The sequence below is a fragment of the Mycteria americana genome, chromosome 19, assembly GCF_035582795.1.
Source record: "Mycteria americana isolate JAX WOST 10 ecotype Jacksonville Zoo and Gardens chromosome 19, USCA_MyAme_1.0, whole genome shotgun sequence".
Taxonomy (NCBI): domain Eukaryota; kingdom Metazoa; phylum Chordata; class Aves; order Ciconiiformes; family Ciconiidae; genus Mycteria; species Mycteria americana.
In genome coordinates this window covers 7449673-7462738 of record NC_134383.1, presented here as the reverse complement: position 1 = coordinate 7462738, position 13066 = coordinate 7449673, and the positions used below count along the sequence as shown (strand labels likewise).

Below are 13066 nucleotides of genomic sequence, written 5' to 3'. Positions count from 1 at the left end.
CTAATCCCACCCCATCCCCAGCACTGGGCATGGGACCAGACCTCCCAAAGTGCCTTCAGAAGGGGATGGGACTCAAGTGACTGGATGGGGAGCGGATGGGGAAAAAAGGCCAGGGCGAGAGAGACACGTAGGATGAAAAAAAGCCAAGAGGCAAAAAAAGCCTAAATACGATTCGTAAGTCATCCACGGTACCAGTCCCGCTGAAGGTAATGCTGGTGTCTAAGCAAAAACACTGATGGAAGAACCAAAACTGCCTGGGGGCAAAGGAAGGGTTTAAACCCCTCCCTGGGAAGTGGGGGAAGAAAAAGGAGGATGACCTAAAAATCAACACAACCCCAAGCTCTGGGCTCCCTGCCCTGGCAAGCCAGCTCCAGCTCCCCACAACCATGTGCCCCGGGGGGGGGGGACAGGCACCAGCTTTGGGGCTCCCATGCCACTCCCATCTCTGAATCCATCCTTCTTTTTCCAACGGAGAAAGGTCCAACGAGTCCCCCCGGGCTGCCTTGGCTGACTGCCCCAGCTCCCCGAGGTTGGGAAATCGGGAACCTCGTCAGGGCTCTGCCGGAGGGGCAGGCACAAAGCGCTCCATGACCGTAAGGGGATCTTTTTGGAGTAATCTTTTCCGAGACAAGTCATGAGATTACTTCTTGCCTGGAATTTGCTCCCGCGGCTCCCATCGGCCCCGGACTGCTGAGTCAAGAGACCGCCGGGGCTGTGCCCTCCAGATGAGTAAATGAATTGCCATGGGCAGCTGGGGGGGGACCGGCGCCCTGGCGGGGCACGGGATGAAAGGAGGGAGGGGACCCGATGACTCCTTGAGCCTTCGGCCGGGGACACAGCCTGGCTTGGCAGCCGGCTTGGCTGCTGCTTTGCAACGCACCAAATTAGTCACCAGATTAGCGAGCGCAGTTACACACGCTGGCGCACAGCTGCTTAAAGGCACACTATCCCTCCCCTTTGCTTTCCTTCTTTTCCTGTGGGTTTTTTCTCCTCTTCTTCCTTTTTTTTTTTTTTTTAATTTATTTTAAATTTTTTTAAAGCCTAACTCTGGCTTTCAATGAGTGCTTAGGACCGGCAGCCAGCAAACTCCCAGGGAAGCCAAGGAAGAGGCAGCAGCCCTCGATCACAGCCTGAACATGCCAAACAGCTTGGGCTAGCGGCGAGAGGGCTGGTCCAGCCCGGGACCAGCTCAGAGCAGGGGCAGCCCCCTGCTCCCTCCTCACCCTGTTGACGTTATACCGGTCCGAGGGGCTGCCAGGTCACTCTATAGGATCCATATGGCCCCGGCTGCTCAGGGCCCGGCTGTTTGAAAGCAGGAACGCGCGAGAGTTATCCAGCTCGAAGGCAAAACAGGCGCACGGCCGGGGCCTTTCAAGTTGCAAGCTTTAGAGCCAGCTTCAAATCTGGAGCCGCTTAAAGGGATGGAAACCAGCCCCAGCGACTAACCACCCCGCCGGGCCACAGCTACCGTGACAGCTCCGAAACGCCACTGCTGACGTTGGAAACCGAAACTTTCCCAGCGCCGCAGCGGCATTGGGCCTCCCAGAACCAGGGACAGCCCTCTGACATCAAGCCCAAATTTCTTCGCATCCCTTCAAAAGGACGGGTCCGGGAAACGCCTCAGGGTTGGGGTATGGGATGGAGAGCCACGATGCTGCTACCAACCTGCCGGACTCATCTGCCGCCTGCGGCTGATGCTGGGGATTGAGTAAACAAGTTTTTCCCCACCTCTGGCTGCAAACAAGGAGGAATTGAATTTACTGACCTCACGAAGCAGTCTGGAGAGATGGAGCGGTTGGGTAACATGCCTTGAGCATTTTAAAAGAGAAAGCACTTGGCATTGCATTTTAAAACCGCTTCTAACAATAATGTGTAAAAAAAGAAAAAGACCCTAATTTCACGTGTTCCACTACATCTTTTTTTAATTTTCCAGTGGAAAAAGCCAGGAGTACTCAGCTTTTGCAAGTTGTTTCTTCTGATGGTTCAGGTTTCGGTAAACAATTTCTCAAAACTAAAAGATAAAAAAAAAAGCCCGCCTTGCTGCTTCCAGAACACTGACCAAAATTAAGTGGTTTTGCACAAACACATGCAGACACCTATGAAAGAAAAAAACTTTCATGTGGGTCAAAAAGCCACATTTTGATTATTGTGATAGATGGTGCTGACGGGGTTGGGGGGAATCAACAGAAAACAAACCCCAAAGCGCTTCCAGTTTCTGGGGTCTACTGGCTGCAGCATCAGCGGCAGCTTTCCCTTAGTCAGCAGTTTTCATCCAGAGACCTCCAAGAACATCCCAGGAGAGGCAGCATCCTAGTGGAAATCCTAGCCCAGGATTCCAGCCACCACGAGGACACGCAACCCTCATCCTGCTGTGCAAGACACTTGGTTCCTGGAGGGATGCAAGGCTGAGCCATTCCCCTCCCCGTCTCTCCCAGCCCAAATCAGAGTCAACCAGTACACCCAAACTGGAAATCCCAAGTGGCAGATGGGTCCTGGCCTGCCTGGTGCTGTGGAGGAGCCAGAGAGGTGCAGTACGGCTTAACACAGACCATAAGAAAACCTAAATACTGCAAGTAGAGGAAGACCTGAGGCATGCAACTGGGGATGCTCCCACATCCCTCGCTGCAGTGTAATGGGGGCACTGTGCCTCAGTTTCCCCTAAAACCAGGTCTCATCAAGCCTTTCTTCAACATCTTTTGGGGTCAGAGGCCCCAAAAGCATGCTGCATTTTAAAAAAAGCAAAGTCCCACTGGCTGGCTTCTCCTGTGCTCCCCACCAGCCATCTGAAGAATGCCTTGGAATCACGTCAAATATTTGAAATGAGATGGGGGGGAGAGGGGGCACGGGGAGGGGAGCGCGGGGGGAGCCGCTCCACTTTTGACTCAGTGTCTGGCTTCTTTCATCAAACCCACATTCCTACTCATGCCATCACCCTCCGGGAAAGTGCGACAACGTACATAATCCATGTGGAGCCAATTTAAAATCCCCTCCGTGTAAGAAAATGCATTTCATTCATTAACAAGCTCTGAACGCTTAGCTGGGGTTAGGAGCCAGCCTGCAGCTCCACAGCCACCCCAGCAACACGGTCTTCAGCAGGGAAGGTCTCCTACGCCTGCCTGGAGCACAGCCACGTCCTACAGGAGAGCAATCCCCCCTGTAAACCCACCCAGGGTGCTGGGGGATGCTGAGCTGGCACAGCTTAGCCCACCGGACACTCGTTGCAATCTGAATAATGCTGGGTTTTCTGCACCAGCCAGGTGAGATGGAGGTCTCTGCCTCTTCTGGCTTTATAGGAAAGGTTTAACAGGAGCAAAAAGCCTGGAAAGCAGAGGATTGCTAGAACAGGGGATTGTTGCTGTGTCCAGCACCAGCTGCGAGATGATGGGGATGGGAATTACAGCCCCAGAGCCCGACTAGCTCAGGCCCAGACAGAGCCCTGCGACTTTGCACATCCCAATCCACAACGGGGGCTGCCACCAGCACACAGCAAATAGCTGAGGGCTCACAGTGACTTCTGATCTTCAACTCTCATTCTCAAACCAGAGGGAACCACAGAAACGAGGGGATTTTCCTCTCTGGGAAAGAAAGTTGCTATTTCTTCCTTGCATTTGTAATATTTTTGTGGCAGGTTATATTTATCCACAGGCTGTGTGGCTACAGGAACCAGAGGCATGACTGAACAACCAAGCTGCACCAGCACAGCATCCTGGCTCCTTGCAAACAACAGGTCCACCTGTGCAGTGCTGGACGGAGGGAGGTAGACATCGACAGCAAGTTGAGACACGTCAAAAAATCGTGCGTGGTCAGCAAGACCAGGGGAGGTGATAGGGGGGAAAAAAAAAAAAAAATGTATTGCCTGCTCAGTCCTGGACATACAGATATTGCCCCAATGACATGATGCTGTTCATGGGACAGAAGAGCAAACCAGGTCTCAGATTTTTGCCAGATGAGTGGAAAAAAAAAACCAACCCCTCAACACAAAAATGTGCAGTTTCGTCTCACAGTTCAGAAAGAGGTGAGCAATGGTGGAGAGCTCTGGGTTTGCCCCCATCCGGGGCTAAATAAGCCAAAAGTTACTCTGAGCCACCCACCACATTGGAGAAGGGAACAGAACAACTTAGAGCACTTTTGAATGCAAGCGCCAAGAGCTTTGCCTTCATCTAAGCACACACAGCCTTGCAGAAGCTCAGGCTTTGCATGCAAACATTTGCAGCCTGTTAATGTTACACGCTTTCGGATCCGGCGGGTGCCTACAATCTAGATACGAAGGCTGAGCCTTTTAACCAAATTACAAACTGAAACCACCCTGATTTTTTTTTTTTTTCCTTGCCACCTCTCTGGACCTGACATCGAAGTATGTATCCCCCCCAGGATGTGAATCCCTCTTACGTTCAAGGAGATATTCAGGCAGGTAAGGCGACTTGCAGATTTGCACATTTTCACATAATTACCACCAAAGCCTGCAGAAGCCACAGGCACAAATCCTCAAACCTGAGGAAGCTGGGATGGACAGAAAAGAGCAGATCTATAGGCTGGATGTGAGGGGCCATACAGTAGGACTGAACCCAGCTTTGCAAGGGTCACCTTCGCATCTGAGACCACTAGAGAGATGTTATCTCCGGAGCCATCTCACAATTTTGTGATCAGCAGGACTCAAGTGGCCCCCCTCAAATTCCACTGCACCTGGGAAAAATGTAGGAGCCTGTAAGGAGAATCAATAAATATTTATTGTTTAACCAGCAGTATTTTGACTGGAGATGTAAGCATGGCCCAGCGCCAGGGAAACCAGAGCCTTCTTGGCCAGCGCTGCAAACAAATTTTTTTCTGTATCTAGTTGGAAGATTATAAACTATACAATGAAGGGGAAAAAAAAGAAACACAGGCAGCGAGCAGCTTAGTCACAGAAGAGGAACAAAAGAGTTGAGATGCCTAACCATGTCGTGGGTTAAAAAAAGGGGGGGGGGGATGCAGGCCCAATTTTTGGCTGCGAGACAGCTGTACGGTTTATATCAGCTACAGATTTGTCCCACTGGCTTCTGCAGTGATGAGGCTTTACGCTGGATCAGAGCATATATCCCTGGCTTCAGTGGAGCTATGCTGATTTGGACAAGCTGCAAACTGGCCCGCGACTCGCAGCCAAGAAGGGAGACCTGGGGAGTCACGTCTCGACCTACAGAGGCACAATTCTGCACCCATAAGGAAGACCCCAGTTTCCGTGGGGATCCCCCAGCCTCACAGTGCAACGAAGAGTCAGTGCCTGGCTCCAGGGGCATTTTAATGCTCAAGTAAGGCAGATCATCCCCTCCTTCTTCACTTCAATTAGTCCCCTGGCACCATCCTACCAAGCACAGGTCTTTCCCCGAGGAAAATTTGTAAGCCTGGAAGATGCCAGCAGCTCCATCCTTTGGATCCATTCCAGGGACAGCAATGACACTTGCTCTCCTAAGTCATGTAATTTGCTCGCCTTGTGCCCATGCAAGGAGCAGCTGACAGTGCAAAAAGGAAAAGACCCTTTCTTCCCCAAAATCCCATCTGATATCGGTACCACAACTGAAAACAGCCATTCTGGATCACACATTTGCAAGTTTACATCCCTAAACCATATTCAGACAAAAGTCTGGTCTTACTCACATCTACCTCTTCCCCGAGTGCCTGAGATGTATCTGCTCTCACTGAAAGAGCAACTGGTGAAGAACACCAAGCCACCTTCCATTCCACCTCCAGCATCAAACTGTAATCCCAAAGTCTAACCACAGGACAACCTCCGCGCCGCTGTTTTCCTACACCTGGTTCCCACTGCCCCCCCAGCTCAGCCACGCAGCAGGGATCCATCCAGGAGGATGCAGTCGCTGCTTTTTCACTCAAAAGCCGGTTCCCTGGTAAAACTTCACTATGCCACAGTCCCGCCGGAGAGCAATGCACGCTCCCAGCTACTTGCTGCCGGCCTGCCAGCAATCTGCTATGGATTTGGGAAAGCGGGATGGCATACAGTGTGCTTGTCAGCTTACTTTGGAGAGCTCGAGTGCAGCATTCCAGCATGAGACTGTGTTATCCCTTCATTTTATAAGGCCTATCAAAGCATGGCATGCCATAATTACACGGCAAATTAGCGGCCTGTTCGTGTAACTACACTGTAATCACGCAGTTGTTACATGCTTTGGGGAGTTTATGATGAAAAAGCGGAAGGAATGGGGCTTTGCTCCTTTTTCCTGGAAATCTCATTCCCTGTACCCAGGTTAAAAATGCTGTAGTCAGGGATGCACTTTAGTCGGTGTATCCCTGAAGGAAAGGTCTATGGAGTTGCCTTCTTTCCACCTCTTCGTCCCTTAAGCAGACAGAAGTTGACACTAAAAAAGTTGAAGCTGGTGGCAGCCAGGTGCAGACAGTCCCCTCCCTCCCGGGAAACTATCATTCCCCCATCCTAGCTGGATACCACAGTGATGGGCATTTTGTGAGTGCATAGAAAGATAATTGCTCTTTTTCAGTTCAAATTCTCACCTCCTCCACAGGCAATCAGCATCGAAAATGCCAGAGGAGCCCAAAGCCCTCAATTTATGAGAGTCTCGCCCTTGTTGGCTGATGATTCATGCCCACACAGAGCAATCCACAGCCAAAGCTGAGCTCTCACCTTTGCTGTTAATGCAGAAAGCAAACGCATTCAGAGAGATGCCGGATGCAATTCTCTGCACCCCTGAAATCACTTCACCTTTCACTTGTTTCCTTTCCCCAGGCTTTGCTGGGCTTCCAGGCAAACACTCTGGCATTTTGTGCGCGCGCAGCCCATCCCGGCGAGGACAGGTAAATGCTCTTCCACTGCAACTGATGCGGAGGAAAGGACAGAGGACACCTCGAAGCAGAGAGGGAAACGCTGGTGTTTTGCTGCTGTGTTTCATCCCGCTTGCGACAACGTGATCATGCAAGCCACCAACAAGACCGATATCTTAGCAGCAGGGAAACTGAGTCACTCAGCAGCTGACACAGCTGTAAGGACCAACCTGAAGTCCGAGTGCTGTGCAAGAATAACGCAGGATCAAACCTTCCTTTTTGGAAGAGAAGATGTTCCAAGTCCCTGTGCACTATTCTCATCCCCAACCAGCTCAGCAAATTGACTCCCCTTGAACGGGCTGATCCAGCTGTGACCCTACTCTGTGCACGTATACAAAGACCTGGGAACGAATGTATGGTTGGAAACTTGCCCTCCCTAGACAAGATAGAGGGAGGATGAAGGATCCCATCCTAATGAAGACACATTCAGACTCATAAAGCACTTTGCCATTTCCCTGCAGCAAGGCACTGCAAGGAGGGTGTGCGTTTGCCAGAAGACACGCTTTAAATGCAAACTCCCTTATTTGCCTGCATTGAAAGTGAAAGCAAAGAACAAAAAGAAAAGATTGACCTGGCTACGGGAAGGGGAAGCAGCGATTCAGGCAGGTCCTACATCCAAATATACGCTGCATAGAGGCTGTCTGCTTCCCTGTACCCCGCAGCAACCACAGCAGGAGAAATCTTGCTTCAGCCCTGACCCTAAACAGAGGGAACGGCTCTTGCCAGATAAAAATACACCCCTGGGATGCCACCCACGCACAGTGGAAACAATGCGTCTGTCTCCCAGCTGTCCTTAGGGTACACATGGGAAGCGTAGAAATGCATGGGGTCCTTCCGTCCCCCATCAGTCAGGATTTCTATGCTGCATGTGCACATACGAATTCCTCTTTTCATGCCAGGTAGGAACTAGTCCGCCACCGTGCCCGCAACCCACCTCCAGAGAAAGGAAGCAAGAGAGGGAGTGGATGCAGGAGGACGGGGAGCCCCGCATCTTTGCCTCACCTGTGATGTCCAGCATCACCACCTGCCATCATTGCCCTTCTACTGTACCTTGTGGGACACCTCGGGGACAGCAAGTCAGCAGCTTCATGAGCAAGAAATGTCATTATCTCTCAGTACCTGGGAGTCCCAGCAAGGGTTGTGGAGCTGTTTTTAACTCTGACCACAAGGAGCAAACAGAGCTTTGCAGAACTGGAGGAAATAAATTGATTTGCGGAGTGCAGCGTTTACCAGTTGCAAGGCTAAGTTTCTGTTAGGGTTCATTTTCGCATGGTTTGAGTTTTTAACTGAAAAAAAGCCGGTAAACTAAGTCCCACCAACCCAGTGGTGGATCAGTCATACATCTGCAATTAGAAGTGACGATCTACTCTATCAGATTCTTACAATGAAAACCCACACACATACAACTTGTATATTAAAGGAGAAGCCCACCACAGTGGTTTTTTGGCTCCTGACCTACTCATCTCACTCACACATTCTTGCTGGCAACAGCGGGGGGGAATTTGGCTTTGGAAGCTTTGAACAACTTCACATCCCTTTCAGGTTATTTTTAAACCCTTTGGACACACTACAAATCCCATCTAACTCTTACACGCAGAAGCTGCCTGCATGTGTGGGTTGGAGCAGGGTTTTATTTCAGGGGAATGAGAGGGGGACAGTACCATGTGGCCAATGCACCTCTGCAGTTTTAGGGGGCATCAAGCACCTGGCACATTAAACATCTTGCACAATTGAAAACCTATGCCTGTAACGACTCTCCCTGCGTAAGGTTAACCCTATGGACACCGTGAAGCAAATCTGCTTTGCTGCTTGCTGGCATGTAAAGGAACAAGGGGCTGGACTCCTTCTCGGGAGGCGGATACCCATTTTGAAAAGAAGAGCAATGGGCACATTTGGTGGCAGATTCAGCAACAAGACCAAGGGCTGAACGAGCTATCAGGGAGCAGTTAAGTCCTCAGACGCAGCCCAAAACAGACAAGAGTAGAGAAAAGTTATGTCCCCTACACATGGCATTGTTGGATCCCAGAAACATAAGCTAGCAGCATCCATACTCCTTCTCTCAACATCAATCCAACCAAGCAAGAAAGCTTCAGCATTCTCTAAAAAGTTAGAGGGGAAATGAGGTTAAGCCAGCTAATTGACAACATTGACCTTTTTGGCTCACAGTGTTAGCGCAGCCACCAAAACAGAAGCGACTGCAGCTGAAGTCGATAGGGAGTCAGCTCTTTTCTACCTTTTTGGTTTTTGTTTTTCAACACTCTTCCTGCCAAAGTTTAAACTTTGGGTCAAGTCTAAAAATTGCTTGCTGACATAAGCTGCAAAAGAGCTTTATGGAGAGAAGAAAATTAACTTAAGGCAGCGCGAAACACCGAGTCCTCACTTTAGGCACAAGGCAATTACATTGATCCAATGATCAAACACCTAAACAACACAGGCGCCTCTGTAACATGCTCTCATCCATGCCAGGAGATGTGTAAATTTAAACAGATACTTTGATCTGAACTGAAGAATAAACCCCACATCCTCCTAGCCCTGCCCCAATGGACCAGGTGTTTCTTCCTAGCCCATGTTCTTCCCCTGCAAGCAGACTGCCATCACAACCTGAAGCACATGAAGAGTCTCCAATAAATGTTCTTTTAACCAAAGCTTTAGGAAATAGGTATGAACAGGTCCTCAACCCCACCAGAGCCTCTCATTTAACCTGTATAGGTGCTTTGCAAAATCATCCTCAGCGTCCCCATTGCATTTTGAAGCCTGGCCCTTCAGAGCCCACACCTCAAAGCCAGGCTCAGCCTTGCTGTCAGAGGCACAGAGCACCGAAACAGCTATAACCAGAGATGGGGTCCTCTCTACATGCAGGTAGAGAAGGAAGATGGATCATGCGAAAGACACTCTCCCTGCATCAGACACCGAGTAGCCCATCGGTGGCAGATCCCCCAGGCTTGTGCTGACTTACTGGAGCTCTCTGCAGACAAGCTGATCCTACACAAGCATCTATTTTAAGTCTGAGCACCAACCCCTGCGCCGCTCCGGCCTCCCTTGCACTCCAGCAGTCAGCTGTCATTTTATTTCCCGCATGCAGCCTGAAATCAGATTGCCTGGCAGGAGTTGAGCCCCCTTTCTGGGTTTCCTAGAAACTTGCTAACCAGCAAAGAAACGAACAATGCTATCTTTAATTTGATTTTCTTCGGCGCACCGGCACTGCACAAAATCCAGCAAACCTCCACTTCAGCGCAGTGGGAATTACAGCAGGGAGAGATGAAGCAACAAGATTCATTTCACCCTCCCTTGTACCCAAAAAGAGAAGTTTTTTTTCCCTGCAGGCCCTCCAAGCCCCATCCTCTACCTCGGCTGAGCAAGGCAGAAATCAGTTGAGCGTCTGGTGTCAGCAGGCAGTCAGAAGACATCAGTATGTGAACAACAGCCCTTATTATGGTAAAGGCTCAACTATTAGTGTTAACCACAGCCAGCAGCAGCTAAACTTATCGGTATAACAAGAAAAAAAACCCCACACGCCTCGATTCAATAATATGTTGCTATCTTCCCTGATAGCTCCTGCACCCTTCCTCCACCCATTGCTCCAGCTCGGGGGGAGGGCGGGGGGGGGATCAAAGCAGCGGGCTTTCCTGGTTTAAACGTGGTAAATCCAGAGCAGGTACCGCTGGAGTTTTGTTTCCCAAATACCAGGAGTGCTTGGACCACACAAGACAGTTCCAGCGAGGGATGGGGGGAACGTACATCCCAGATAAGGAGCCTGGGCAGGGCTGCCAGCCCCGGCGTGGCTCACCCACTCGGAAAAGGGTAGGGGTGCCCTGGGGAGCTCGTAAAAAAGGAAAAAAAACCAAACCATCCGAGTGCATCTCTCCTGCCTCCCAGCCAGAGGTGCTTGCCTACATCCCCGCAAGGATGCCAGAAGCATGAGAAAAGGAGGCTGGAGGGGCGGCGGGTTGTTTTTTAAGGGAAGGGGGGGTGGAGGGGTGGAAAGTCTTAAAACTGCTCGGAAAGCAAGTTCGCCTTCCCCCAGCGGTGCCGCGGGGCAGAGCCGGGGGAGCGCGGGGCCGGGCGGCGGCGCCGCTCCGCTGCAACTTGGGGGGTGCGTTTCATTTTCCCTTCCCAAAGACACCCCCCCAAAAAAACCAAAACAAAACACCCAATCCTCAAAGCCTCACCGGGCAGATATTTCCCCGCCACCGCCCTCGCTGCGAAAAAGGGGGAGAAGGGATCCACAGGGCTCCCCGGGGGGGGGGGGGAACGGGACGGGACGGGGAAGGGGAAGGGAGGGCAGGGCGCTTACCGGGGGACGGGAAGAGCTCGATGTCCACCTTCTCCGTCTTGATGATGGTCAGGTCCACCGCCGCCTTCATGGCTGGGGCAGCGCCGCGGGGGCGTCGCGCCGGGACCGGGGGGCGGCGGCGGCGGCTGCTGAGCCCCGCCGTGCGCGGAGCGGGGCGCCCGGGGCAGCGGCGGCCGGGCGCCTGCCTGCCTGCCTCCTCCTCCTCCTCCTTCTCCTCTTCCTCCTCCTCTCTCCTTCCTTCCGCGCTCCCTCGCTCCTCTCTCCCGCTCCGCTCCTCCGCCGCCCCTTCCGCGACTCCCTCGCTGCCGCTCCGCTCCGCTCCGCCTCGCCCGTCCCCCGCCGCCGCCGCCCCGGCCCGGGCTGAGCCGCCGAGGGGAGGGCGCTGGGCCGGCCCCGAGCGGTGACAGGGGCGGGGAGGGACCCGCCTGCCCCCGCCCCGGAGGCGGCCCCGGCACCCGGCGCCGCGGGGAGCGGAGCCGGCGCTGCCCCGGGGTCCGGAGGAGCGGCGCGGGCCGGGAAGGCGAGAAGTCCGGGGGGATGGAGGATGCGGGGTGATTGATGGGGGGGTAGGGGGTGATGGAGGGGGGTCTCAGCGCATCCAGCACAAAGTTGGGGGCTGCTGCGCCTCCGCCACAACCTCCGCTTGCATCCCAGCCCCAAACCACGAAGGGAAAAAGGGATTGGCAGTCTTAGCACGGGAGCATGCCGCTGGCTGCACGCTGCCCTGAGCTGGAGCCGCGGCGGCCTGCCGAAAACCGATGTTTCTTGAAACCAGGCCAGGTGCCTTCACCCTGCCTGTCTCGACACGAACCGCCGCCGCCTTTCACGCTCGCATCACCCCTTCACGCTCGCATCACCCCTTCACGCTCGCATCACCGGCGCTGCTGCCCGCTCGGAGCGGCCTGATCCTCTCGCACCCACAAGCGCATCCGAATGCGCGAGTACGGTCAGGGCAGAGCGTGTGTGCACAGCCACGCTCAGTCGTGTGGCGATGGGCGACGGCCGGGGTGGTGGTTCAAGGGCGTGCTGTGTACAGGTGGGATGCCAAAAAGGTTTGGGAACTGACTGGATAAAAAGCATCTTAAAGATGCAAGATGAGTATCATGCCAGCATGGCATGAAGTTAACAGAAGAATATCGGTTTTCACATGAAATATGTTTTATTATATTTAGGTAGCACAAACTTCAGACCACAAACGGCAGAGCAGAAGGGAGATTATGACTCACAGATGTCAATTTACCGGTACAAGTGTTAAAAAAAAAAAAAAAAAAAAAGTCATTAGCAACGAGTTCTTGTGGTTCTCTCACTCTGAAAGTCTTAACAGTCTCCAACACGCTGGCAGAGACCGGGCTGCTCTGATCAAAGATGGGCTCAAATGAACATCCCGGCTGTAACGGGGGGGACAGAGCAGCCACGTGAGCCAGCCTCCAGGGTTCAAGGCCACCTGCTAACCCCATAGGATGAACCAGGGTCCTGCTTACAAACACCATAGAAACCTTCAAACGCACTGAAAGGTGAGCTGCAGACGCAAACATTACGGCTCAGGATTATTTCTAGCTTCTTCAGTGGTGCCTTTCTCAGTTGCCTAAGGCATATTTATAGAAGAAAAGTTCGTGTAACTAAAAGAAGCTGTGAGGTGCCGGGGCCAGAAATCAAAAGCCTGATTCTGGCTCGCACGAGAAGCCGGTTTTACCCAGGCGGATAGCTCAAGACACAGCCAGCAGGAAGTTTGAGAGCTAGCAAAGCCAGGCAGGCAGTTAGCACCAGCCAAAAGTTCATCTTTCAGGCACCTCACCCATTGACAAGCACTCACATTTCCAATTTACAGGCAATCGTCTTTGCAATTTACTTGCAAGCTCAGTTATGGGCAACCTATTCCTGCAGCAGCGGAGCAGCACCAGCGATTTGCTGTGTGACCAATATATAACCTCCCTCCACTGATTCCCG

The 13066-nt window shown here is 52.4% G+C and overlaps 1 protein-coding gene across 1 annotated transcript in view; it reads right to left on the bottom strand.

The window, feature by feature from the left end:
* ETS1 (ETS proto-oncogene 1, transcription factor) overlaps nt 1–11490 on the bottom strand; it is a 48681-nt gene extending 37191 nt beyond the window's left edge. The window contains exon 1 of the mRNA XM_075520967.1: nt 11120–11490. Within this exon, the coding sequence (XP_075377082.1) occupies nt 11120–11189 (70 nt within the window). The 5' untranslated portion in view covers nt 11190–11490. The remainder of the gene's footprint in view (nt 1–11119) is intronic.
* Nucleotides 11491–13066: the final 1576 nt, after the last annotated feature.